At 39.3% G+C, this 26,553-nt stretch overlaps 4 protein-coding genes across 6 annotated transcripts; 2 read left to right on the top strand and 2 right to left on the bottom strand.

The window, feature by feature from the left end:
- Nucleotides 1–104: 104 nt before the first annotated feature.
- LOC149392780 (Tetratricopeptide repeat (TPR)-like superfamily protein) lies at nucleotides 105–6,208 on the bottom strand. The gene is made up of 5 exons (XM_089617811.1): nucleotides 5,867–6,208; nucleotides 5,187–5,790; nucleotides 3,883–4,455; nucleotides 1,712–2,837; nucleotides 105–885 (listed from the first exon to the last, which is right to left on the bottom strand). Exons 1-5 carry the CDS (start codon nucleotides 5,892–5,894, stop codon nucleotides 520–522), a joined length of 2,697 nt encoding a protein of 898 aa, XP_089473937.1. The 5' UTR covers nucleotides 5,895–6,208; the 3' UTR covers nucleotides 105–519.
- Nucleotides 6,209–6,336: 128 nt separating this feature from the next.
- LOC149392779 (BTB/POZ domain-containing protein) lies at nucleotides 6,337–12,841 on the top strand. The gene is made up of 12 exons (XM_089617397.1): nucleotides 6,337–6,740; nucleotides 7,976–8,159; nucleotides 8,259–8,327; nucleotides 8,438–8,536; nucleotides 8,893–8,972; nucleotides 9,069–9,897; nucleotides 10,432–11,114; nucleotides 11,591–11,675; nucleotides 11,752–11,803; nucleotides 11,912–11,961; nucleotides 12,308–12,355; nucleotides 12,456–12,841. Exons 1-12 carry the CDS (start codon nucleotides 6,454–6,456, stop codon nucleotides 12,630–12,632), a joined length of 2,643 nt encoding a protein of 880 aa, XP_089473523.1. The 5' UTR covers nucleotides 6,337–6,453; the 3' UTR covers nucleotides 12,633–12,841.
- A 439-nt stretch (nucleotides 12,842–13,280) lies between these two features.
- LOC149392778 (ubiquitin-like-specific protease ESD4) lies at nucleotides 13,281–16,676 on the top strand. 2 transcript variants are annotated; one of them, XR_016299862.1, is made up of 10 exons: nucleotides 13,281–14,278; nucleotides 14,798–14,874; nucleotides 14,964–15,057; nucleotides 15,151–15,249; nucleotides 15,373–15,459; nucleotides 15,537–15,656; nucleotides 15,802–15,905; nucleotides 16,006–16,078; nucleotides 16,194–16,469; nucleotides 16,557–16,676. XR_016299862.1 is itself a non-coding variant. In XM_089617661.1 (9 exons), exons 1-9 carry the CDS (start codon nucleotides 13,496–13,498, stop codon nucleotides 16,254–16,256), a joined length of 1,500 nt encoding a protein of 499 aa, XP_089473787.1. In that variant the 5' UTR covers nucleotides 13,281–13,495; the 3' UTR covers nucleotides 16,257–16,676. The 2 variants fall into 2 exon arrangements, 1 of the variants encoding a protein (XP_089473787.1); XM_089617661.1 differs by having other exon boundaries at nucleotides 16,194–16,676.
- A 547-nt stretch (nucleotides 16,677–17,223) lies between these two features.
- LOC149392777 (kinesin motor protein-like protein) lies at nucleotides 17,224–24,014 on the bottom strand. 2 transcript variants are annotated; one of them, XR_016299719.1, is made up of 15 exons: nucleotides 23,827–24,014; nucleotides 23,631–23,700; nucleotides 23,256–23,504; nucleotides 22,267–22,482; nucleotides 21,922–22,107; nucleotides 21,673–21,777; nucleotides 21,481–21,558; nucleotides 20,947–21,028; nucleotides 20,485–20,647; nucleotides 20,050–20,379; nucleotides 19,176–19,394; nucleotides 18,489–19,092; nucleotides 18,014–18,079; nucleotides 17,654–17,899; nucleotides 17,224–17,550 (listed from the first exon to the last, which is right to left on the bottom strand). XR_016299719.1 is itself a non-coding variant. In XM_089616748.1 (14 exons), the coding sequence occupies exons 3-14, from the start codon at nucleotides 23,445–23,447 to the stop codon at nucleotides 17,717–17,719; spliced, it is 2,424 nt and encodes an 807-aa protein (XP_089472874.1). In that variant the 5' UTR covers nucleotides 23,448–23,504; nucleotides 23,631–23,700; nucleotides 23,827–24,014; the 3' UTR covers nucleotides 17,224–17,716. The 2 variants fall into 2 exon arrangements, 1 of the variants encoding a protein (XP_089472874.1); XM_089616748.1 differs by having other exon boundaries at nucleotides 17,224–17,899.
- Between the last annotated feature and the right edge of the window lie 2,539 nt (nucleotides 24,015–26,553).

The raw sequence follows: 26,553 nt of genomic DNA, 5'->3' as shown, positions 1-26,553 counted from the left end.
AAAAAGATACATACGACAAAATTAAGAATAATATGATCATTACAATAAGCTTAAGATTGCCTACTCAATCCTTTGGAAATTAAAAAAAAAAAAAAACTCTGCATCTTAATCATGTGGGTTCTACTTCTACACTACACATCAATCCTTGGAAAATTAAAAATCAAATCTAAGTAACAAGAAAACCCCAATTGTAGTATTGTTTTTTTTTTACCACATTTGGTTGTAGTGCCTTAATTTTTTTTCAACAACTATTTCCTTTTTGTGCTCAACTATTATTTCCTTTGGCTCATTCATTTCCAATCATGCTGGGTTCTACTTCTACACATCAATCCTTAAGAGGAAAAAAAAAAAAGTTCGTCGTAATTTTTTTTTCCTTCTAATTTTACTATAATTGCAGTAAATTTAAGATAAAAAGAAAACAAGCAAAATTGACAACATGCTTTTTAATTCCCAACTCATTATTTTTCATTGATCCATCAACAATCATGTTCCTCCATCTCAAATAGTTTTGGCGCCACGTCATTGCAAATCGGAAATCCGGCGGGCCCCACGGGCGGCCTCCTTCAAGACGGCGGCGACGACGGCGGCCTTCTCGAGGCAGTCGGCGCGGTGGAGGGCGTCGAGAAGGACGACGCAGGTCTTGGTGTGGATCCTGAGGCCTCTGAGGCGAGTGTCCTCGAAAAGGGCAAAAGCGTCAACGGCCCTGTCGGTGGCGCTCAGCCCCTCGATCATCGCGTTGAGGCAGGCCGAGTCCGGGACGCCGCCGCCCGAGATGAACCTCTCGAAGAGGCTGCGCGACTCCGCCACGTTGCCGGCGCGGGCCAGGCCCGAGATCATCGTCGTGTACGTCACCGCGTTCGGTTTCAGACCCAGGCTCTGCATCTCCTGCAAGTAAAAAAAAAGATCAAGTCTTTTAGCATCACGGTTGATTTTTAATCCGGTTAATCGGGGCTAACATAAAACTAACTTTTAGTAAAAGTTGAAAAATATTTTTGCAAAATATAGAAGAAAATTGAAAAACTAGATTCTTCGTAGCTATGGGAAAAAACGGTTTTTTTTTTTTTTTTTTCAAAAGCAGAATCTAAAAACGATTTTTTTTTAAAAGCAAAGCTATGCCAAACACAGTCATTAACCATTTTTTAAGAGATTTAAAGTTAAAATCGAAAATTTTTAACTGCAAGTAAAAAAGATGAAGTCTTTTAGCCTTACGATTGATTTTAATCCGGTTTAAAAAAAAAGCGCAGTTTTTAGAAAGAGTTTATCGGGGTTAACCCATTTTTAACCCGATTTTTTTTATTTTTTTATTTTTATTTTAAGGTATTTTTTATTTTTATATAAAGGCTATTAAAGTATAAATTTGGGCTATTTTGGAAATCCATAAGTTTCAATTAGCAATTCAGGTAGAATTATATGTATAAACCATTTTTTCAAGAGATTTTAGGTTAAAATAAAAAATGTAACCAATTTTTTTTAGGGTTAACAAAATTTTAAACCGAAAAAAATTTGATTTTAGGGTCATTTTTTAAGTTAATTTTAACCGGTTAATGAAGTGTTAATCAGGTTGGACCAAATTGAAATTAATTTTTTAGACTATTTTCTAAAAAAGGGTATCATATCAATTATTTTATAAAGCTTAGGTATTCATTATAGACAAAAAAAAAAATTAAACATTAAGACCTTGGTTAACCGAAATTCCAAATTTTTTTTTTACCTGCCAATACACGAAGGCCTTGTTGAACTTCCTGACTTTGCAGAACCCGTTTATGAGGATGCTATACGTGACGTGGTTTGCCGCGCAGCTCATGTCCTTCATCGAGCGAAAGCACACGAGAGCTTCGTCGATCTCCTCGGCTCTCACGAGAGCGTCGAGAAGGCAATTCCACGTGTACGCGTTCGGTTTCAGACCCTTCTGCAATAGCTCCTCCATTATCATATAAGCCTCGTCGACTCGCCCCACTTTTCCGAACCCGTCGATCAAGCTCGTGTAGATCACCAAGCTCGGCTCGAACCCTTTCGATTTCGCTTCCTCGAAGAGCACGTAAGCCTCGTCGAGCCGGCCCGCCTTGCATAGACCGTCGATCGCCGAGCCGTACGTCACCACCGTCGGATCGTTCCCGTTCCCCTTCGACTTTGACTTTTTCATCTCTTCTAGAAGCTCGCACGCCTTGTCGACCCGCCCGGACTTGCACAGCCCGTCGATCGCGGCGTTGTACACGCGCACGTCCATCGCGATCCCGCGCTCCCTCATCTCGCGGACCGCGTCTCGGGTCTCCCGCGCGAGCCCGGCTCGGACGAGGCCGTGGATCAGGATCGAGTAGCTTCGAGCGTCCGGGTCGAGTCCGCGGGACTTGATCTCCGCGAACAAGGATTTCGCTCTCTCGGCTTCCCCGGCTTTGAAGACACAGTCCATGTACGTGTTTAGGAGAGCCAGATCGGGAACGCAGCCTCGGCAGACCATTTCTTTGTACACCTTGTGACCGTCCTCTTTCCTTCCCGACCGAAAAAAGTTTCGGATCAGCGAAGTGTACACGACTGGGCTCGGGGCTCGATGATGATGATCGTCCGAGCCCAACGATGATGACAGCATTTTCTCGTAGAGCTCGTAGGCCTCGTCTACACGACCTTCTTTTCCGAGGCCGTCGACCAGAGAGCAGAAAGTGAACTCGTTCGGGGGGAAGATTTTCGTGTCCATTTCGTCGAAGATCGAGCGAGCTGCGTCGAGTCTCTGGGCTTTGCAGAGCCGGTCGATCATGATGTTTGAGGTCATCACGTTCGGGTAAAAACCCGCCTCTTGCATCGAGTTTCGGACCGCCAGAGCCGCCTCGACCTTGCCTTCCCTGGCACGCATGAAAAGTGAATATCCCGGTTAAATGTATTTCGGGTTTAGTTTTTATGACAAATTTGAAAAAAAAAAAATATGGCCTATAAGTCACGAGATTGGATTTTTTTTTTTTTGTTGCTTTCTCCTGCGGCGAAATGCACCGAAACGCTGTTTTTTTTTCTTAGCCAATACGGGTATTTTGTCAAACGATCCATGTATTCTCCAAGTTTGGACTAATTCAGACAAAAAAAAATGGATTTTGTATAAATTAGTAAAAAAAAAACTGGAAAAAATATGACTCACAAAAAACACAATGATTAAGACAAAACAAAGTCATATCGCCGCAGAAGAAAAAAAAAACCTTCCGGCTGCGGCCGGACACTGACACACTATGTTCTTAGTCAATAGGGGTATTTTTTGTCAAACGAGTCATGATTTTCTAATTTTTTCGACTCTATTGAGTAAAGAAAAAAAAAACCAATTTCATGACACACTTTTTCAAATTTCTCGTTCTTACGCAAAAAAAGTTAATTGCTGAACTCAACCAGGAAAAACAAATTAGAGTTTAAATTTTGGTTAAAAAGACACAATCGAGTAAAAGACCCAACTTCATGACTTACAAATCATATTTTTTCAAACTTCTCATCTTCCGGACGAAAAAATTCAATAAACAAACAAATGAGATTTTAGAAACAATCGGACCAATTTCGGTGAAAGGTTAGCCAAAACTAACCTAAAAACCCAATTTCAAAACTTATGAGTTCGTTCGATAAAAAAAAAAAAAAAAAACTTATGAGTTATATTTTATCAAATTCACTTTTGTAGGCGAAAAAATTCGATCACAACAAATTAGATTTTAAGAAAACAATCGGAAAAAATCCTTCCACTTGCGGCAGGGCAGGACGTTGTATTGTTCTTAGTCAGTAAAGAGTATTTAGGTGAAACGAGTCATGTTTTTCAAATAACCAATTTCGTAACTTACAAGTCATATTTTTTTTCATCAAACTTCTCATATTTCAGGCGAAAAATCAGTCCAATTTTCGGGTGAAACTTTTTTTTACCTGCACAACATGTCGATGAGGATGTTGTATGTGGGCTGATTCGGCGCGGCGTCTCTCTTCATGTCCTCGAAGAGCCTGAGAGCCTCGTCGGTCTTTCTCTTCTTTCCGAGCCCTGAGAGAATGCAATTGTAAGCGATCACGCTCGGGACGCACCCTTTTCTCCTCTGCCTCTCGAGAAGCCCGTACGCTTCCCCGAACCGCCCCGCCGACCCGAACCCCATTATCATCGTGTTGTACGCGTACGCGCACGGGACCGATCGGCCCTCGTCCATGGCCTCGAACACCTCCGCGGCCTCGTCGACCCGACCCGCCCGGCACAGAACCCCGACCATGCTCGTGTGGGTCACCTCGTCCGGGTCGAGCCCGTGGGCCCGCATCTCGTGGAAGAACTTCCACGCCATGTCCACGTGGCCCGATTTCCCGAAGCAGTCGATGCACACGTTGTAGAGCACGACGTCGGGCTCGAGCGAGTCTCTCTTCATCTCCTCGAGGAGAGAGAGAGCGGATTCGAGTTTCCCTTCCGCCGCGAAGACCCGGATCGCCGTCGTGAAGAGGTGGACGCTCAGCTCGTACCTATAGATATCCGGTTTAAAATTACCCGGTCGGTTAATTTACATTTTATCTGAGCCGTAGCTATTTAGCGAATTTCAAACTTGATTTTAAGGAGCTAGCCAGCGTTTCGTCTATTTTGGTAAATTACCCATTAAAGATAATCATGTAAATTACTATCTGATTAATGAGGCTGCGTCATCAAATATGGCTAGATTTTAAACATGCTTAAAACGTTGGTTAGATTGCAAATCCAACGTTTCAAGTGGTCTAGACCGTGGGAACCGAGCGGACAATTTTAACCCTTCGATTTAATTAAAATTAATCAAGCAAATAATCTTAACGGGCTATTTTACGGTTAACCAAAACAATCAATTATTATAAATAAAAAAAGGGGAAATGGTGGCAAAAATACTTAATGTTTAAACAAAACACTACTTATATACTCATTCTTTTTTTCCTTGGGCAAAAATACTCAAAGTTTCAAATTTAGTTACACGTAAATACTTTGCCGTTAAAATTTATGTTTGAACTCAACGGTCCGAGTAGTAACGGACCACCTATAAGATAACATGTGGTATTTTTGCTAAAAAAAAAAAAACTTAGTATTTAAGTAGTATTTTGACCAAACATCGAATATTATTACCACCATTTCCCTATAAAAAAAACGACAGTTAACCGGTTAAATCTTTAACCGTTTTGCACGGTTAATGGTTTAACGGATTAACTGTTTTTCCAAACTCTACAAGTCGTACCCGAGGTCTCTCATCTGTTGGAAGAGGTCGAGGATTAGGTCGGCTTCTCTCTGGTCGGAGAGAGCTCCGATGAGGGTCGTGTAGGCCGAGAAGGCGGGTCGGAACTTGAAGCTCCTCATCGTCTTTATCAGCTCGAAGCCTTCTCTCGGCCTCCGGTGCCGAACGCAGCTCGAGACGAGCTCGATCGTGACGTGGTTCGACGGTCCGATCCCGGCCTCGCTCATCTCTTCCAGAACCTTCTCGAACAAGCCAAAGTTCCGGGCTTTAGCCATGACCGAGAGCAGCGCGTTGTAAGCCTGTTGGCTGTGATCTCCTTTGATGTGTCGCTTCGACCACCGGAAATAATTCACGGCCGTGTTCACGTCGTTGAGTCTCCTCAAGACTCGGACGATCGTCTCGGCTTGAGGCTTCCCGAAATTCGTCAGCAAAGCTTCCTCGAGCGAGCGCTCCCATGGCTTGCTCTGCAAGGTATGGCAAATATCGTCGACGACCCATCTCGCGGTGGGTTCGGGTTTCTGCGGATCCTCGGGCGGTTCGTTCGACGAGAAAGGCTTGGAATGCTGATAGAAACTACAGAGCTTCGAGTCGAAACGGCGAAGTAAATCTGGAATTGGAAAACTCTAAATGAATAAATAGATAAAATTCCCTTGTAGAGAGATGATGAAAGACAAAATTTTTACCACTGTTCTTTCGGAGGACTGTCTTCATGTATGAACATCCGAGCTAATTACCATCCAAAAAATCTGTGATGAAAAAAGTTCTCCTCAAAATAATGAATTTCCCAGTCAGACATTTTATCGAACACCTAGAGGGCGCGCTTTTACAAGTAAGCTGATTCCAAAGGCTATTGCTGTTTCTTCAATTCCTAGGTTTTCCACGAATGGTATTTTTTGGAACGTTATTCATTCATTAAAAAGACTTGAACTTTAGAAACTGGTAACATAAATGGACAATAAGAAATGTTTAAAGAGGGAAAAGTTCGCAAACTGAAACTAAACAAAATTAGAATTTGATTGTGAGTGTGAGGTGATTGTGAATTGTGATTCAATATTTCGTTAAACCTTGCAAAATACACATCTCTTCTTTTATTTACAAAATAACCCATATCTATCTACTATTTCCCTTTTCGGCCCCAAAATTTATTAAAACGTCGCGTTATAACACCGATTCTCTGTGCTATTCCTTCTTCGACGACGACAGTTATATTATTCCCTCCGATCGTTCCAATGTCAGTATCGTAAATTACGGAGAATCGCCGAGGACGGAAATGGAAACCCAGCCTCAACCACCGCAGCAATCGCAGTACCAGTCGCCGGCGAACCGAGGCCCGCCGGGACAACAGATGATGAAGATTACGATACAGCCCTCGCAGCTCTCCGACAACGACCGTTCGAGCTCCGAGCTCCGAGCACTGGATTGTAATTTGACATCGCTCTGCGACCATATCCAGATCGAAGGCTTCAACACCGGAGCGTTTTCCGACGTGGTCGTCCTCTCCATGGGCTCAACCTACCATCTCCACCGCCTTATTCTCTCTCGCAGCCCTTACTTCAGGTTCTCCATTAATGGCGTCTCTTAGGGTTAGGTTTTCACTGTCGGAACTCGGAAGTTTATTTAGGCTTAAAATCGGATTCGTAACGAAATTAAGCAATTGTTACCTCAGGTTCTTCTGTGGACATCGTTCGGTTAACGACGATGATCGTTTCGAATTAGATTCACTGTAACTGTGAGACTAGGAGCACCTTAATTTCAAATTAATTGCTAAAATTGTGCTGCTAAAATGTCAGTAATGCTGATTTTGTGGAAATGGAAACACATGTTTAGTGTGTGATCACTGGATTTTTGTCATTTTCATGTTGATTATGTTTCTAGGGTTAGTTTCTCAATTTTTGTAGGCTGTTGGTTTCATAACGAAATCGAGCTGATTGTTACTATTTCGTTTTAGTTCTATGGGCATCATTCGAATAGCGTCAGGGCTGTCATGTTTTCACATTCACATCAGGTCTTGCAACATTAAGTCTAGCGGCGATGATTGCTTCGAATTGATTTACTGTCACTACCTAAATTTCAAATTAATTGCTGAAGTTGTGTTACTACTAGGTAAATTAGTTGTGCTGGTTTTGTGGAAATGGTTACCAATGTTAGTTGCATGATTACTGGGTTTTTGACATTTTTCATGCCGAACCTGTTGTTTTCTATGTTTTTTTTCGTGATCGTTGGAAGTTTGTAGGCTGTGGGTTTCATAACGAAAGGCATCGTTCAGTTAATTCCACGTTTTCAATTTCTTGCAACAATGATTGTTTCGAATGGATTTACTGTAACCATGACACCAGGATTACCTTAAGTGCAAATGAATTGCTATAACTGTATTAGTAATAGGTCAATTAGGGCTGTTTTTGCGGACATGGTAACCCCGGCTTATTGTATGATTACTGGAGATTTGTTGAATATGTTTTTAGGGTCAGTATCTCTATTTTTGTCGTAATTTCCGGAAGTTCTGCAGGCTGTCGGTTTCGTAATGAAATTAAGCAATTATTACTTTTTTCTTTAAATAGTTTGCTGTGCATCTTTCGATTAGCATCAGGACTTTTCTGTTTTAAATTTCGCATTTAGTCTCGTTTCAATATGATTTACCCTAACCCTGAAATACTAGGAGGACCTTAATTTCTAATAGTGCTGGTTCCGTGGAATAACCCACGTTATTGCATGATCTCTGGGGTTTTCACATTTTTCATGTTGAAATATGCTTTTCACTGCTTCCAATTTACCCGTTTTGCATCGCCTCTCAGGAACATGCTTCACGGTCCTTGGAAAGAAGCCACGGCTCCGACTGTGAACTTGCACATAGACGATAACAACGTTAATGGAGAGGCAATCGCAACGGCTCTCGCTTACCTGTACGGTCACCACCCTAAGCTTAACGACACCAACGCGTTTCGCGTTCTTGCCGCTGCTTCGTTTCTCGACCTTCAGGTTCGATGGCCATGGAATCGAGCTATTGTTTGTTCTCTTGCTAGGTTTTACTTTTGGTTGATTGTGTGTTTGGTTTGTGTACGCGACTCTTCTGTGCAGGATTTATGTGCAATATGCACGGATTTCATCATATCCGAGCTGTGGACTTCGAATTTCTTAGCTTACCAGGTTAGAAATTTGTGTGCAAGAGCTCATTCTGAAAAAAAAAATAATAATAATAAAAAAAGTGGGATGAACTTATTTGGCTCTTAAGATTGATTAAACCGTCCATGTTTCAGATATTTGCTGAGAGTCAAGACTACGGCATACATGGAGAACGTGTTCGAAATGCTTGCTGGGGTTATCTCTGTCAAAGTGGCTCCATGGAGTTGAAAGAGGTAAACATATGTGAATGGTTAAGTGGTTTGGTAGATTAATTAATTATAATCTCTACATGTCTTCTTGCTGTCATTTTTTGGCCTCTTGGGTTGTGAAACCATTGCATGAGGAAAACTGATCATTTAAGGAGATAAAAAATTCATCCTGTACCTTTTCGGCTGAGCCGTATTTTTCAATAAAGTCCGAGTTTCTTTTTAAAAAAAAAGGAGATAAAAAAGTCTTTGTCTTTCCTCTAGAAATATTAAATTCTTGGTATCATTTTACCTTCTCTTTTAATCTTTAAGATTGAAATTTATCAGGTTTTGTTTGGGAATTAATTATCAACTCTCTCTCTCTCTCTCTCTCACTTGGATAGGTCCTTCCAAAACTTTCCTCTCAAACCTTGCATGCATTACTGACATCGGATGAGTTATGGGTACCAAGTGAAGAGAAACGGTAAGCAGAATGAATACCATGTTTTCACAGATTTCTTGTCCATAAGTCGGATTAATATTAAAGCAGCTAAGACCATGTTTTCTTTTATGTCGAAAGGTACGAACTGGCTTTGTACACGTTCCTTGCAAAATGTGCTCATTGTAAACAAGAGAGTTCCGAGCACGGAAGTGACTCCGAGACAGGAATTGATTCACACTCTGATTCGTCTTGCTCAAAAGGAAAGAATCTGGTTGATGGTTTCGCTGACAAGAGATTAGAATCTGAACTAGGAAGCGTGGCTGCCAAAGGTGGCGTGGAAGGTCCTAATCGCGACATCTTCGCCGACCTCGGAGGTATCACCGTCATCCAATCAGGGGCTTCCAGTTCCAGAAAACAAGCCCACCAAATTTCAAATCCTCCGTCAAAGTTATATAATGGACACCCCTGCAACACAGTGGTCTCTTCATCGGGAAACTCTTTCTCAAACACACATACGGTGCAGACTTCTCGTTCTTACTCCGAAATTTCAGTGGGTCTCGGAGCAAGTGGACTGGTGAACCTTGGAGTGGCCCTGGAAGGTCCGTCCGATGACGGGTCGTGCTTTCACTTGAACGATAATAACGACTGGCATGCTAGGGATGACTACTCGAGAAGTTGCTCGTCGATGAACTCTTCGAGTAACGAGCTCGTAGGAAGTGACTGGCCGAGATGTGGTTTGCCTTCTATCTCGTGGGGTGGTAGGACTGTCGGTGACAGACAGCTTAAAGGCCACGCTAAAACGAACAGCGCAGTCCATGGAGAGGAATACGATGGATTTGTAAACATCTTTGAAGGGGGTTCCGTTTTGTATTGCAACATGTTCTTTGAGGCTCTTTTGACGGTTAGAAAGCAGCTTGAAGAATTGGGGTTCCCATGCAAAGCTGTTAACGACGGTCTTTGGCTGCAGGTTCGTATAACTATAGAACACTTGGTTTTCGCTTTTCTGTCTATTATTACTATTAAACTGCGATAAATTTCCACTACCCAATATGTACGTAGAAATCTTCATCCATTTTCTTCAACTATTGATATCTCGGATCAGTATAGAATCATAGACTGCTCATAGAACCCACCAGAGTGAATATAGATTCAGGAAACAGGATTATCTTATCGGACTGTAGTGCTCATTTGTCAAAGCTTTCGCATTTGAACATATGTTCCCATCCTAATTCAGTATTATTCTTTACAGGGAAGAAGCTAGGAATTTATTTTAGGGTGGCTAAAATAATTCTTTTGAGCAACATTTTTTTAATCCACAATATTTTATATAACTTTTCGAAGGAAGGAGTTAAAGATAGTTTTTCAGTTATTTTTCAGAAAGTAGGGTTTTTGGTCAAAATAGTGCAGTGTTATCACCCTCTTTTATGCCATGATAATAATATATATATATATATATATATATATATATATATATATATATATATGCCATGCTATCACACAGATGCTCCTGAGTCAGAGAGTACAAGAAATCGGTGCGGACACATGCAAAAGCTGCAGCTTCGTGAGCATGTCATGTGTTTGCAGGCAGCCATTTGGGTTCAGTAGCCACGGGGCTTCTTCTGCCTCGGGATATTACTTGCAAGAGCACGATCAGAACAACGCTCCCGACAACAACATGGGAAACGTGTTCATGGCCGAATCCGCACCGAGCGAAGGGAACGGCCCTTTCAGGCCGGCTCGATTGCACGTCAGAGTCCCGGTCGAAGGTCTCGCCGGGATCGGCCGCGGAAACAGCCTCGTACCGGCCCCGGCTTGGCCTCCCACGCGCTTCGTGTTTTCCCGAGTGCCCTTTGGGATGGGCAACAGGAATTGCCAACAACCTCCCACGAACGATGATTCCGAGGCGAGAATCGACCACGACGGGTTGAACGCTTTGGTCGGACTGAGTCAAAGCGGAAGCGGCTCGGGCGAGCAAACGGAGAGGGGTTACGAGATGGATCTTCAGAACAGGATGTCGGGAACTTCCATTTCGGCTGCTGCGCCGTGTTCGAGCGGCGTTTCTGTGCCGGTGATACAGTCGTCTCAGAATAATGGGGTTGGAGTCGAATGGGACGGTGCAAATAGTTCTTCGATATCGCTGGATACAAGAACTCCTTTGAGCCACTTCCCTCCTTTCCGATTCGGGTATGCTAATTTATTTTTCTTGTAATTAATATTCATGTGAACTTTCATACTTGATTTTATTTATTATTCCGATTGAGGGAAAATAGAAGGGAATGTAAAATAAGATGGAAACTGTATAACTAAAGAGTATATTCCCTTTTTCATAGACAATCGGGTGGAAAATGAAATTCATCCAAAGGTCTACATGTGGGGCCCACATTAGTGTCTCTTTTCTCACTACCCTTTCCTTTTCCCTCATATTTTACTCGGCTTCCAAACAAAACATGAAATTCTAATTTTCCCTTCTATTTCACCTTCAATATTCACTGCCCTCGCATTTTCCTGGTTCCAAACGGAAGCCTTAGACTTTGGCTGGATTGACTGGTGTTAGTACAAAACTATTTGCCAATCATGGGTATGGTTGTGAAAAACTATAACCCATTTTCTTTTATGTACTCCCTTGGATTTTAATTCGGCCTGAAAATGTGGCGTCGCAGGGTTCAATTTGAAGATGTGCATAGGCTAAGTGACGGTCAAGTCAAACACTCACCAGAAGTTTTTTACGCCGGTTCCTTCTGGAAGGTAAATAAGTGTCTTAAGTATTTGTGTGGTGTGTACATTATTTCTCAAATCTAAAATACTGTGATCGTATATACAGGTAAGCGTTCAAGCTTTTAACGACGAAGACCCGCAAGGCCGCCGAACACTTGGTATGGTTCCGAATCCGATCCAACAAACAATCAAAATTCGAAAAACATGCCCATATCAATCCTCTCTTTTTCCCATCATATGAAAAAGAACTGTTTTTTACATCGCAGGTCTATTTCTTCACCGGCGCAAGGCAGAGATTACCGATTCTCTTCGAAAGGTCAGCCCAAAATAACTAATTGTTACTATATATATATATATATATATATATATATATATATATATATAATGTGGAGAACTAAATATTAAGTTAGTAACGGGTTAATATAGAATACGTAAAATTACAATCATTAGTATATAATGTGGAGAACTAAATATTAAGTTAGTAACGGGTTAATATAGAATACGTAAAATTACAATCATTAGTAGAACATGCATAGGAAACATTACGAAAAAAAAAAAATTAGATCGAGGAAGAAATCGGTGAACACATTCCTTTATATTGTATGAGCAAAGAAGACATTCATCAACACGTGTTTGATTTGATTTGATCCCACAATTCTCAGGTCCACCTGTACGTGGACACTCGTGAAAAGGTCACTGCTCGTTACCAGGTACTATTTGAAGTCCAACTCGTAAGCTTTCAAGCAAAAGATCGTCTCTCATTAATTTTTTCGGGTATTTTTTTTTTCTTTCTTTATTTTTTTTTCGCAGTTGATTTGCCCGTCAAAGAGAGAAGTAATGGTTTTTGGAAGCTTCAAACAAGCGGGGACTCTATTGCCGAAAGCTCCCAAGGGTTGGGGTTGGAGAACGGCTCTTCTCTTCGACGAGCTTCACGATCTCCTCCAAAACGGGGCGTTGAGAGTCGCCGCGCTTATCCAGCTCGTATGACCAAATTTACCATACTGCCCCCGATGATAGTAAATAATAACGATTGATTTGTCCTTGTGATGATCATCAGTGAAGCAAAATCTGCTGGTACATATAATATATATTGCTTCTGGAAATTCAGAGACAATAATAAGGTGTAGCTTGAATGATTTTGACTTACAGACAAGGATAAAAGATTGGGGATTCTGAGTTTTTTTTTTTTTTTTTTTTTTGTAATTGTTATAGTTTTGTATTGTGTATATCTTATGTGGGTGATACTGAATTGTAATTACTTTGGCATATGAATCGATCACCACAAGTGTCGGCAAAAGCAGAGAACTTGTACATTTTCACTTTTTGTTATAGCTTGTACTTCTAGAAAGAAAAGAAAAAAAAAATAGAACAGAAGTAAATAACTAATCCAAGTGGGAATAGTTCTTTTTCAAAAAAAAAAAAGAGTGGGAATAGTTCCATGTTTTTTAGAAATGTTAGTGAACAATTTCGCACACTATATCGTAGTAGTGGTGCACTATAACATTAAAAGACCAACAAAAATGTTCCAATTCTTTTTTCTTTTCTTTTTTTTAATTGTTCCAATTTGTTCCTTAATTTTTAACAAAGGACAAGCGTTTTATAAAAACACGTGATGTTAATTATAACGGCGATACAACTATACAAGACACAATCTTTACATTTCCTCTGACAAAACCTCAAACAGCCAAAAATCGTAAATCCCTCTCTATCTCTCTATCTCTACCTTTCCTAAAATTTCTTGACTTCAAAACCCTAGAATTCGTTCTCCGATCAAATTCTCCGACGACATGGCTTTTCCCGACCGAAATGCGAGCTTCTAGGGTTTCAATTACCCCCTCGCTCCTCCACAGATGGGAGCTCTGACGAGCAATCGCAAGCGCGGCGACGAGTATCTGAGTTTAAACCCCGGAATTCCCTCTCCGAATTCGAATTTCCAGACCTCGGCGAAGAGAGCCAGATTTCTCTCTCCGTCTATAAATCCGACGCCGATCACCTCCAAAAGCGCCATTTCCAGACTCTCGAGGTACCCCGACGCGAAGCCACCGCTGCCGAGGCTTCACGCGCCTTGCGCGAATCTCAGGTTCGGCGCGAATCCGCGCCCGAATCGGCGGCCGAGCTTCGAGAGGGAATCGGTCTCCGACGCCGACGAGGTAATGGGAAATTTCCTCTCCTCAAATTACTTCCGGTTAAAAAACACCGCCCTCGCGGCCTGTCGGTATCTGAGAGGGGAAAAGAACTCCGCCCAGCGTCTGAGAGATGTTAGGGATTTCGACGTCGAAGAGATCGTCGTCGTTGGAGCTTCGTCGGAGGAGGAAGATGACTCTGGCGTCGAGGAAATCGTGGTCGTCGAGGACGACGTCGAGCTCGGCGATGGCAATGTGCGCCGCGGCGGCGATGATGATTCGGATACAAGAATGGAGGACCGGGCAGAGGCGTCGCCGTCGATGCTCCGGTCAGAATTTTCTGGTCTCGACTTGGAGCCAGGGATTTCGAGCGTCTCGGCGTACAAGAAGCTGATGAGAGCGGTCGAGGAACGGACTCCGAGGCTTAGGGAGTTGGGTTTCGAGATCGAAGTCAATGAGCTGAAAAGGAGTTTTTTGAAGTCTCTGCGTCCCGTGAAGAAGCCGGTTGAGGTAATGGTTGATTGTGTGCTTGTATTTTTTGGAGCTTTGGAGACTTTGAACTGGGAATTTATTGGTTCTGGAATGTTGAAGTAATTATGCTTTAGGATAAACCGCTCCTGTGTTTTTTTGTCGCTGTTTATAAAGCTTGGAGCTTTTTCGGCTTTAGGTTAAGAATTTATTGGTTCTGAAAATTATTGAAGTAATTATGCTTTAGGAAATACTGGGGCTCTCATTTTTTTTCCTGTTTAAAGCTTGGAGCTTTTGAGGCTTTAGAATAGGAATATATTGGTTCTGAAATGTTGAAGTAATTATGCTTAAGGAAATACCGCTCCCGTATTTTTTTGCTGTTTAAAGCTTGGGGCTTTTGAAGATTTGAAAGTATTTGATTTAATTATGTTTTAGGAAATACCATGCTTCATAGTGTACTAGTGTTTTTCCGGATGTAAAGCTTGGATTTTTTTTTTTTTGAGCTGTTAGATGATGAATTTATTTGTTTTGATTTTTTTTTCTTTCCCCTTTTATGTTTAGGAAATACCACGAGAGCCCTTTATCCCTCTTACTAAGGACGAGGAAACCGAAGTTAAGCGAGCATTTTCGGCTAATCGGTATGTTTGTTGATGACTAGATTTTTTTTTTATAGGAAAAAAATAAGTATCTTTGTGAAATCCTAATATTTGGAATTCCATCCATTTAGGAGGAAGGTTTTGGTTGCTCACGAGAACTCGAATATCGAGATCACAGGCCAAGTATTGCAATGCCTTAGGCCCGGAGCTTGGTTGAATGATGAGGTGAAGTATATATATATGTTTTTTTTTGGATTTCGGTTCGATCTTGTCATTTTGCGTGTGTTTGTCTCTCAAGCACTTCAGATATATTAACAGGTTATTAATGTCTACCTTGAGTTGCTGAAAGAGAGAGAGAAAAGAGATCCAAAATCGTTTCTAAAATGTCATTTCTTCAGCACATTTTTCTACAAGAAGGTTGGTTACTCGTATTTCACCTTTCCATATAATTTGTTTTGTTAGCTTGTGTTTCCAAATTTTGTATTGCTACTACTTTGACTAGCCCGAATGTGGATTTCATAAACTAATTTTATTGTCTAGTTAATTGGAGGTGGATATAATTACAAGTCTGTGAAAAGATGGACTACTCAGAGAAAGCTAGGATATAGCCTCGCCGATTGTGATAAAGTAAGTTCCGCTCTGATCATTTTTATTTTATTTTATTTGATGTAGCTAACCACTTAATACTGTTCTTAAATACTCAGATTTTTGTCCCTGTCCACAAAGAGATTCATTGGTGCTTAGCGGTTATCGATAAAAAAGATGAGAAATTTCAGTACCTTGATTCGCTCGGTGGAAGGGATAACTCAGTGATGAAAGCTCTGGTGCGCATCACCATCCTTCTCTTTTTTTTACCCGTTTTAGGGAGTCATTTTATTATTATTTTTGTTAAAACTGATGTATTTATGTTAAAAAAAAATGTGAAATTTAACAACTTGGTCAAACCTGTTTTCTTGTATCGTTTTCCAGGAGAAGTACTATGCTGATGAAGTCAGGGATAAGTGTGGGAAAGAAATCGACTTGAGTTCTTGGAAACATGAATTCGTTGAAGACCTTCCCGAGCAACAGAATGGGTAAGACAATTCTTCAGAAAATCAACTTTGTACAATGACGATACTTTTAAGTTTTAACTAATATTATCATTTTTTTTTTTTTTTTTTACAATATGAGCAGGTTTGATTGTGGTGTGTTCATGATCAAATATGCTGACTTTTATAGTAGAGGCTCGAGGCTTTGTTTCAGTCAGGTATTCGTGTTTTCCATTTTTTTTTTTACCAACATTTGATATTATATAGTTCAAATAAGCATATACTGAATATACCAATTATTAAAACTCAAGCGAATTTTTCTTGTCCTCGTAGGAACACATGCCTTACTTCCGGTTGAGAACGGCAAAGGAAATTCTGAGACTAAGAGCTGAATAGATCATTGCTTTTATTGATTCATAAAAGCCAAGCAAAGACACGGTATAGCTCTCAGTGATTAGGAAAGTTAGCAATTAGTTTTACTTTTTGAGATATTATTTTTTTTAGTTGTGAAGATGTTAGGCATATTCAACAGAGGATGAGATGTGTCTGACTTTAATGAAGACTGACTGTACTCGTCCTGATTCCTCAACTGTGTCTCCCCGAGTTTCGGTAATGCCATCTTCGAAGTTTTGAATCCTAGTTATTTTCAACAGTTTATTGGAGGGTTGATAATTTTTTTTTTTCTTTCTTTTCTAGCTTAAGCTTTGGTATACGACCTCTCTCCTCAGTTTGGCATTGTTTTGTTAATATTAACAATTCTGCTGTAAAGAAATAGTATGTACGTCATGTTTCATGTAATTGTTTCCTCTTGTGGAATGATTGTTGCAAACTTAGCGAGGGGTGAGAAAAATCACAAAATTTGCAAGGAAAAAAGGAAAATTGAATTCTCCAGTTTAAATATTTGTAACTTATAGCTTGATAAAAATATTACTTTGCTAAGCTGTTGGCCTGCTTTATGCAAGCCTTTATGAAAAAAAAAATGTTTTTCATTTTTGAAAACAAATTGAAGAGTGGAGATGTTTCCTAAATAAAACTGAATGTAATCTATGTAAAAAAAAATCTTCCAATTCTATGTAAAAAAAAATTATACCAATCCTATGAATAATTTATTTTTATAAAAAACATGAAATTTTCCTGAATTTACTTATATGTCCAATTATCCAGCGTCATAACCAAAAGAAAGAAAGAAAACCTTCGGAAAAAGATTACATCAGTCTCCGTTATGATAGCTGTTTGTTTCATTAGATATCAAGATTCAAGACAAATCAACTGTATACAAATTAAATCAAGTGTGTCCAAAACCATACCAAGGTTGGAAATATGAGGTATGAAAAACAACTGTTTTTTTTTTTTTTTGCTCGAATGAAAGACAACTGTTGAAATCATATCTATTGATTTTCCTTTCTTTTCCTAAACAGAAAAAAAGAAGAAAAAAAAAACATGTGAAATCGAATATTCCCCAGTCACCCATATATTTAAACAACCTGAGCGAGTGTATAATACACACACACAACCCATGAATCTTGGCAAAGACCCACCACCAGACCTTAAAACCCAATTACAGCAATAACTAACAAGATTACATCAACAACAACACTCTTTCCGGAGAAAGATCAAAGTAAAACAAAAAAAAGCCCTGATGTGGTGACTCTTCCCTAACAGCCCTCACTCACCCGAGAAGATGGCTTTCCTGTGCACGACAAATAAGTCCCCGATATAAAATGAAACAAAAAAAATATATGTATAAAAATAAATAAATAAACGATATGTGTGGTGTGACGAGAAATTATTACGAAACGAGAAACGACACGACGCCATCGGTACAAGAGAATACACGGAAAAACGTTCGGGTCAGCTCAGCGAGGCCCTCTTTTGCGAGTTAAAATCTCCTGTTCTTTGAGCCTGTGCTGAAACCTTGCGAGGCGAGCTTGGAGGCTGACGAGACCCGCGGCTTTTCGAGAGAGAACGAAGCTCAACTGAGTCACGTAATTGTCGATCAGGCTTCCCGGCTGGTCCACTTCTGCCAAGAGTTTCATTTCCTGATAATGACACACTCACAAAACCATTTTAGTAAAAAAAAAAAGGAAGGACCGATAAACTTGTATCATAAATAAATAAACAAGCGAAAGAAAGAAAGCGAGGAATGGACTTACTTCGCGAACAATCTCCATTGTATCCTCTATCTCTTTTCTATGAGCAGCAATCAGAGCCTCTTCTTCCTACACCATCCAATAAGATTACACAAATATGAGACAACACTACAAACCGATTTTTTTTTTTCCTTTTTTTTCGTATGGGAAACTGATAGAGATCGGAATTTGGTTAATCTTAATTTAAATTTTCTGGGTTAATATCAATCTTATGGGTCTTTTTCAGTTAACAGTTACCTCGAGCAACTTTTTAGAAATATTAATATCAGCATTAATAAAAACGTCTTCTTTTTTTGTTTCTAGTAGAGTTAATTTTCTGGGTTATTATCAACCTTAGGGGTTAGCTGTTTGGTTAACAATTAACCTCAAAAGTAACTTTTTTTTATAGGCGAAGTCTAATTATTGAAAAAATTACAAACTTATATGCGGTTAAAATGACCATTTTTAATTGCTAAAAACAGCAACATTGAAGACTGACCTCGAGTATGGCATTGATATTTCCATCTGGAGCTTCCTGTTCGTATTGTCTATACGTAGCATTACTCGAGTTATAATTGCCAGTCTGATGACTCTTAGAACTTGTAGTGACATCAGATCCGACACTATCTTTCTTCTGCCAATTCCCGGCCTTTTCCGACTTTTCCTCTTTAGACATTTTTCTGCGAGGCGGCGATACCTTTTGTACCTTATCTTCCGTATCGACCGAGTTGTTGTATGAATAGGAATGGGTTTTTTTGCTATTAGCATCGGCATAAGTGTTTTTCGTTTCGAACCGCTCTCTATCTGATGCTGAGCTGGCAGCCATTGTTTTTTCCTCTCTCCCGTTGGATTGGTAACTAGAGGGCATACTTCCAGACTGCCTATCATAGTCAGAAGCGGAGTTGTACGAAGGGTTGTCCTTTTCCACAACCCTTCTACTCATTTCAGCTACTGATCTCACTTCTTGGCGTAACGGCTCAAAAACCTCCTCCGATTCGGCTGAAACAACCTGTGATGGTACTGATGGTACGTCTCTATTACTCGGCGGTAAATTCGGAGCCTGGTCCTTCTTGGGATTACCGCTCTTGGATAGACTTTTCACCCTGTTCCAGTGGATCATATTTAATTCTCAGAAAAATATAACACACTACGTGAGAGAGAGAGAGAGACTGTGCGTGCAATTTACCTGTCGGCATATCTCAAGGTGTTGAGTGTATGTTCACATGATCCCGCGTTGGGCGATATACAAGAGATCATAACCGTCCTCGAATTTCCGACAAACGAGTCACGAAGCACTTCAGTTAGTTTGCTTCCACGAAACGGTATGTGTATTTGGTCATTGTCCAACGCGCGAATACACTCCTTGAGAGCCAAAAGGCTCTTGTTAATTTCAGCGCCTTCAATTCTGCATTGAGATTATTAATTAGTTAAATCAACCAAATCGAGAAGAACTTCGGCGATAAAAGAACTAAGATGAGATTCTGTAATCACAGCACCATTCTAGCAGGTCTAGTCCATATAACTTGAAAGATGTTGATACATATTGATATTATTTATATTCACTGAGCAAAACAGAAATTTTGATAGGTCCGTCCTCTCCCAAACAGAAATTTCTTTCAAATACCCCTTTCTATATTAATCCCTCTAGTTTATAAGCTAAAAGCCTTCTAAGTATTATATATTTAACCCTAATTATCTTATACCCTCAATATCTAGTTCCTAACAGATTTCAGCAAATAATCACATATATAATGGGCGTCATGTGTATTTCTGTTCATCAACTTAAAAAAATCGCTTTTCCAACTATCCGTATCTCAGATTTCTTAAACAGAAAATTACAAGCACTCCCAAAAAAACTAAATGCGTTAATAAATAGCTGATAGATGTATACGGATGATTAAATTGAGGGTTTTTTTTCCCTGAACCTATTTGACCTAAGCAACCCCTTTTCCTGGTCCTATATTAGTAACATTTTATAATAAACTCCTTCTCAACCAATTTAGATGAGTCGAATTGGAAAAGTAATACAGGGAAAAAGAATATCATATTTAAGTTCATACCTTGTTTGTCGATCATTATCAGTGGTGTCTGCACCTCTTTCACTACCAGCGAGATCAATGAAAGAGATTTTCCCCACCACTCTAGCGTTTCTAGAATCATTTTCATCAACTTTTCTCCTTGTATCTTTTACTTCATTATGCTTTTTAACAACAAGCTGTAAGATAGCATGTGACCTTGAAGACTCCTCATTGGCTCCAGTGGACCCCGTGCTTCTAGAAGAATTACCCCGCTCGATGTACTCTTTGACTACTTGAACATCGGACACTTCAAACTCTTGCAAACCAACAATACAAACTTGCTGTCTTCCGTCTTCTCTCATACACAGTTTTCTGTTTAAAAGCAGCAAACTCAGTTATTCGCAAAAAACTTACAGGAAAAAAAAGCACGCAAGAAAGAGAACGAATTCACTTGAAAAAAGAAAAAGAAATACTAACTTTCTGTCACTGAGAAGATCATACAGCTTCCCACCATAGATTTCAAAGTAACTAAGCCATAGTTTGAACTTCTGATTGCGATAGACTGGCTGATGCAACAATCTAACAAGGTCTTCCGCGGCCCTGAGAGGTAATGGTTGCATCGTATACGTTTTACCACTTCCTACACGGAAGATATTGTTAGCATTTCTAATTTCACACAAATCTGAAAGAGATCTAGCATCGAACACAGTGAGACCGAAAGACCATAGGCAGAGTTATGCTTAGGACTAGAATATCAATTTTCTTTTTCAGTATTGTTTTATTATTAAAATATTATTTTTTCATTTTACATTAAAAAAAATAAGATTAAACCCCCTTAAAAAAGAAATTTCATCTAGCCCCCCTAAAATTTATGTCTAGCTCCGTCCCTGCATGAGAGTGAAGGGATTAAGAAAGATAAATGGGAAAAAAGAAGAGTACCTGTCTGGCCATAAGCAAAGCATGTAGCTTTTGTTCGTTCAAATATGATCGGTATAATCGGCTGAACAGTAGCACGGTAAACCTGCTCCGAAAACCATGCAACAAGGTCAAGTCAACTTATCTAAGTAACAAGTAAAGAAGATATATGTGCTGGGATGAGAAGAAATACAGGAACAGAAAGTGATTGAATCAATTTAGAAAATCCAAAATCCTATGCCCCTCTACAACAAACTGATACGAACAAATAGTTTTGTATTAATTGGCAGTATAATCGAAAGGAAATACAACAGCAATATCGGACATCCGAAGGTCCATGCTCTCCAATTTCTTCCTCACTCTGATTCCTCATACCATTTCCGAACCCACTTCTATGCTACTCCCTCTTAATTATAGGCTAAATAATCTTGAAGTATTACATATAATCCCTCAATATCTACTTCCTGACACAAACAGTGCAATACTAACTAGATCTGTTTATAGAAAGTTGATTAAAATATATCCAATTATCAAATTAATCAGTGATGTGCGTTTTACCTCGTCATTGCTGACATACTCGTCAAGGACAGCGTCAAAACAAAACTCATGCTTCTCCACATAAGCAGTCAAGTCCACCTATATCGCCACGGCATAAACAGAAAAGGCAGAAGAAATAAACAGTCACATACCGGAATTCGAGGAGTAATTATTCATTCAAGAAACCAAAGTTGGTTAAAAAGAAGAATGTACCTTTAGCTTGGGTTCATGTACACTTAAATAGGCATTGCCATTAACATCTACAACATCCTGCTCTTTCCGAGAAAGCTCCTTCTTGTTCAACGGTCTTTTCCGAACCTAAGACATGTAAAACAGGTACATATGCAGACTAAGGACCAACATGATTCTAACCACACTACTCCCAGTCAAAAACTAATATTCTACTTCTAAGCAGCCACTAGATTGCGGAACATTTAAGTGATATCATCATACGAAACATACCACAACTTTGATCTTTGCAACATTGTTTTCCCTTGTGGTCTCTTTTTCAGTTGTCTGATATGAGACAGAAGTCTCAGAGGGCTGCGCTCTTTGCTGACTTCCAGTTGCCAGATTCAAATCCTTGTCAAACGATCTAGTGCCACTCGGAATGAACGGAGAGGGGTCAAAGGGCTCTGACATGACATGCTGTACAATGTAAGTCAAGACCAATAAATTAAATAGTAAAAAGAAGACGAAAAAATTAGTTTGAAAAAATATGTAATGAGCTCTGTATATAAATGGTAATGAAGGATATCATAAATCTTCTAAACATATGAATGCAAAATACTGTAAAAAGAACCATACATCGGACAGAAGTTCTGTATCATCCATTGCGTGAAGGTCCAACAGCCCAGCTCCAAAATCTCCTCTGAATTCCGGAGAATAAAACCCATCAGCCGCTCCACTTGAACTTTGGGCAGTAGGCGTATATGGCTCAGAACCAGATTCTCCGTTAAAATTGAGATTCCTCATGAGCTTGAAAAGCCTTTGTTTTTCTTCAGCAGACTGCGCTCCATAACCCTGCAACAAAATCGTATTTTTTTCAATACAAAACAACAATTTACAATTTATCCAAATAAGACCTTTCACCTAGAAGATCCAACACCAATTCTCATAAAGCTCTCCGTTAACCTTGAACAATTACGTAAAGAACCATTTGCGAATTAGGAGAAAAAATATGTATGTACTATAAATTAGGTGGGCTCTTGTGACAATGATTTTTTTTATAACCGTGGTATCCGGGTTAGACCCGACTAAAATCAACGAGGCCCTGGCATTATCAACTGGGAGACTGTTCCCAGTGGCCCCAATTATTGCGTCCGCGGGGAATCCAAGTTCCAACCCCAATTGTTACAATGAAATTCAATCACACATTATGCAAAAAAAAAAAAAAAAAAAAAATCAAAAAAAAAAAAAAAAAAAACGCATTAGTCGATGAATATGCGATAAATATCCCAAGTAGTGTAAGGGTGAATACTAAGATGTGTGGAAGACACACAATGCCCCGAGTTCAATTCCCTAATGACACAAAAACTTGGGTCCCCCGGTCAAAAGAACTGCCACGGCCTCGTGGCTTAGTCGGGTAAACTCCAGACATATCCACAGATATCAAAAAGGGAAAAAAAGAATAATAATAATAATAATAACTGAATATGCTATAAACACTTCATGCGTCAAAATTAATCGCAGCAATTTAAATCTATAGCATGCTACAAAGTGCAAAAGAAATTCATACCCAAAAAAAGAAAAACAGAATAGATTCATATATGATAATAACAAAATAAACGGCGAACCTGCATGAGAAGGTTGGGAAGGAGGCGATTGTCAACGCCGGAGGAAGCCATGGGAGAGGCGAGATGCTGCAAGCCGGCGGACTGGAGCCAGCGAGCCATGACAGCATCGCCGGCGTCGGCATTTCCGGCGGTGGCATGATCGTAAATAGCAGTCGCCGCGGCGGCATTGCTCTGCTGCATCTGCCCGCCCATGTGGCGCTGCGAACGTCTTTGAGGAGCCAATTTTCAAGATCTGTACACACGCAACCACTTCGCACACAAACCAACATTTTAAAAAAAATTAAATAAATAAATAAATAAAGTTGAATGAATCAGAAGCAAACAAATTTGCATTATCTATTTCTGAAAAATCAACGATGATCCATGAGCACTCACAATGCGTCGAATAAGTTGAATTCAAAACGGGACTCGAAGACCAGGACTCGAAAAAAAACCGATTCTCAATCTGCAGAAATAATCACAATATAACAAAACCTCGATTAAACAATATAACAATAACGGAAGCGAAAGAAGAAGGAGAAGAACCATGGCTGTCAACGAGAGAGGAAAGAACATTGACGATCCAACGTACCAGATTGTCCCGAACCAAACGGAAGGAAAAATCATCAGCGGAGGGATCGAGATCTGTGGTGGCGATAATCGGAATCGGAATCGGATATCAGATCGACGACGAAATTGACTAAAGGAAACCCTAGAAAATGGCTCTCTTCAAAATGAAAAATTGTTAGCGATGATGACTTGTTATTTCGGGCTCCACAGGAAGAGTGTATATAGAATGTAATAAAATAAAAATAAAAAATTAATAACAATAATTTGTTTATATTGCCTGAATAAATGTTTACTCCAAGGTATATAGTGAGTGTTGTTCATTATTGATATTTTCATTAGAAAATTAAAGTAGCAGTGTTTTTAAAAGGGAGCCCGAGCAAAATAGCAAAGTCAAACGTTGTAATTGTCAAAATAGTCAATTTTTGGTTTATTTTTAATGTGTAGCCAAATATACCACATTAACAGTAAAAAATATAAATTTGTCATTCATTTAAATAATATCAAATCAAAATATTTGGAAGATTCCCGCGTCCAAAAAAGAAATAAATGAAATTGGAATCACGTGAATAAATGCCAACTAAAACAGATCCACCGTGATAAATGCATATCTAATAAATCCACCTTGATAAATGTTTATCTTTCAAACACGCAACCAAACCTACACCGCACGAGAAAAAATTCAAAAACAAAGTCAAACAAAAAAATTTGAAGCGAGACCGGCGATTGAAATTAACAGATATTAACATGATTGAAAACAAGAATTAACAGAAATTAACATGATTGAAAACAAGATCTTTAACAGGATTGAAAACAAGAATTAACATAAATTAACAAGAATTAACACCAGATCGTCAACAACAATTAACAAGAATTAACAGAAATTAACATGATTGAAAACAAGATCTTTAATTCCTGTACAGATATCAAACATAAAAACAGATAACAAAAACCTATAAATCGTTCAATACCTGATTCAATACCTTGGGGTTTGGTGCTTCCATGACACGAGTGATGGTCATTGGTGAAGGTGACCTCTCGGCCGTGAACACCTGGGTGGACAACGGCGCGGCACCGGTGGCGTCGACGGCCACGGCGGGGGCAGGGGGAATGCGCTCTCCGGAGATCAAGATAAGTCTTCCCTTCTCATCGAGGTTGTGGGCTCAGGCGATGCTCCTCCGGGCGACTGGGCCTTTCCCGGCGTGGCCGGCGGTGCGGCCGACCAGGCTCTGTAGGCAGCCGAGCCCGCCCAGGGTGTTGGCGCGCGGGATCGCCGAGGAGGGAGCCCCCAACCAGGATAGGCCCAGCGCTGGGACGGCTGGGACGCCGGCGAGCGAGGCCGGTGTTGCGCACGAGACGGGGCGCGCTATCGCGCACGGGACTAAGTGTTTGGCTGGGCGTGAGGGAAAAGTCTCTTCAAATCTGAACATGTATATTTTCTATGATTAAACGTGGAAATTCAGTTAAATAAGCATTAAAAGTGGATCATTGGTTGACTTTCTCATTTTGATTCTTTCGGTTTATATAAAACCAACGTTAAAAAAAAGGCAGTTTAGGTAGAAAAAACATGTCTGATTTGCCAGCTCACCCATATTGGCTATTCTGCAAAAGTTTTTCAAAGGTTGGCTATTTTGCAATCTAAACGTTTGGACATAGCTAGTTCGTCTAATTTTTCATTTTAAAATAGTGGTCGTTTAAATTCATTCAAATATAATATTTTTTTTTAAACGGTAAATAATTCTTGATATTATTTACTTACAAATAGAAATGTAAGAACTAAAGAGAATTAAATAGGTTATTTAAAAAAAAAAAAAAAAAAAAAAAAAAAAAAAAAAAAGTTAAATAGATATGGTTCGACACTTTCTCAAATACGATCACTACAAGAACTCCAAAACCATCGAAATCTACCTGAAAAACATCGAGATATTACGAGATATCCTGGATATAGTTTTAATTTACTTAAAACCATCGTAAGGTTACAAAAAATAAAAATCAGAATCATTTAATTTAGGGACTAAATAGCCAAAAGTTCTTAAACTATAATGATTATTTATTAAAAAAATATATGAAATATTCGATTGACTACATTCAATACATTATTACTAAAAATATTTTTATAATTCTATGAAATAAAATAATATAATTTCAAATCTACAAGTGGGATGCATAGTACAAAGGAATTTATAAATCAGACTATTGATCCCTTTTTTTATATATATATATAAAAAAAATAAAAAAATAAAAAAAACTATTGATTCATATATAATTTTGTTTTCCTTCTTAAACATCATATTTAAAATAAAGCATAAGATGAAAAAAAATTATAATCCAAATTTTAAAATAATAACAAGGAACTGTAATCAGTCGACCCATCTTTATTAGAGTTTTTTTTCATTTTTCATTTGTTCCTTTATGTTTCAATGAACAATATATAATGTGCCATTTTTACCGTTAAGTCTTTGATCGATGTGATTTTTATTTCCGTTCTTTACATATGGATTTAGATTTGATGTACGCATTATTTTTTATGAGCGTGGATCTTAATCAGAGAACACCTCAAAAAATATAACATGTAACAAGCGAATGCATAAGTTTATGTTAGTGGCATGTATATTCTCCAAGTTGAATGGTAAATTCTAGAATGTTGTAACATTAATTTACCGTATCTAACATAGGACAAATATGCAGAGCGTTGATTTTAAATTATTTTATGGATTACATAACATAGTCATAAAAGGAAAAGAATGTAGTG

This window comes from Urtica dioica, chromosome 6, assembly GCF_054948205.1.
Source record: "Urtica dioica subsp. dioica isolate 48M chromosome 6, U.dioica_male_clone48M_v1_H2, whole genome shotgun sequence".
Lineage (NCBI taxonomy): Eukaryota > Viridiplantae > Streptophyta > Magnoliopsida > Rosales > Urticaceae > Urtica > Urtica dioica.
Note: the sequence above shows the minus strand (reverse complement) of the source record. Positions and strands in the feature narration are given on the sequence as shown.

What these genes read in the sequence shown, in the direction of transcription:
- LOC149392777 (XM_089616748.1), bottom strand. Translation starts at nt 23,447, where the DNA reads ATGGGCGGGCAGATGCAGCAGAGCAATGCCGCCGCGGCGACTGCTATT. An exon ending in AGTATGTCAGCAATGACGAG is followed by an intron (nt 21,029 to 21,480) that starts GTAAAACGCACA and finishes TTTTCGGAGCAG; the next exon opens with GTTTACCGTGCTACTGTTCA. An exon ending in ACCTTGAGATATGCCGACAG is followed by an intron (nt 19,093 to 19,175) that starts GTAAATTGCACG and finishes CCACTGGAACAG; the next exon opens with GGTGAAAAGTCTATCCAAGA.
- LOC149392779 (XM_089617397.1), top strand. Translation starts at nt 6,454, where the DNA reads ATGGAAACCCAGCCTCAACCACCGCAGCAATCGCAGTACCAGTCGCCG. An exon ending in ACGCCGGTTCCTTCTGGAAG is followed by an intron (nt 11,676 to 11,751) that starts GTAAATAAGTGT and finishes TCGTATATACAG; the next exon opens with GTAAGCGTTCAAGCTTTTAA. An exon ending in AGGTCACTGCTCGTTACCAG is followed by an intron (nt 12,356 to 12,455) that starts GTACTATTTGAA and finishes TTTTTTTCGCAG; the next exon opens with TTGATTTGCCCGTCAAAGAG.
- LOC149392778 (XM_089617661.1), top strand. Translation starts at nt 13,496, where the DNA reads ATGGGAGCTCTGACGAGCAATCGCAAGCGCGGCGACGAGTATCTGAGT. An exon ending in GAGCTTGGTTGAATGATGAG is followed by an intron (nt 15,058 to 15,150) that starts GTGAAGTATATA and finishes ATATATTAACAG; the next exon opens with GTTATTAATGTCTACCTTGA. An exon ending in CGAGGCTTTGTTTCAGTCAG is followed by an intron (nt 16,079 to 16,193) that starts GTATTCGTGTTT and finishes TTGTCCTCGTAG; the next exon opens with GAACACATGCCTTACTTCCG.
- LOC149392780 (XM_089617811.1), bottom strand. Translation starts at nt 5,894, where the DNA reads ATGAAGACAGTCCTCCGAAAGAACAGTG. An exon ending in CAACAGATGAGAGACCTCGG is followed by an intron (nt 4,456 to 5,186) that starts GTACGACTTGTA and finishes GGATATCTATAG; the next exon opens with GTACGAGCTGAGCGTCCACC. An exon ending in CTCATCGACATGTTGTGCAG is followed by an intron (nt 2,838 to 3,882) that starts GTAAAAAAAAGT and finishes CATGCGTGCCAG; the next exon opens with GGAAGGCAAGGTCGAGGCGG.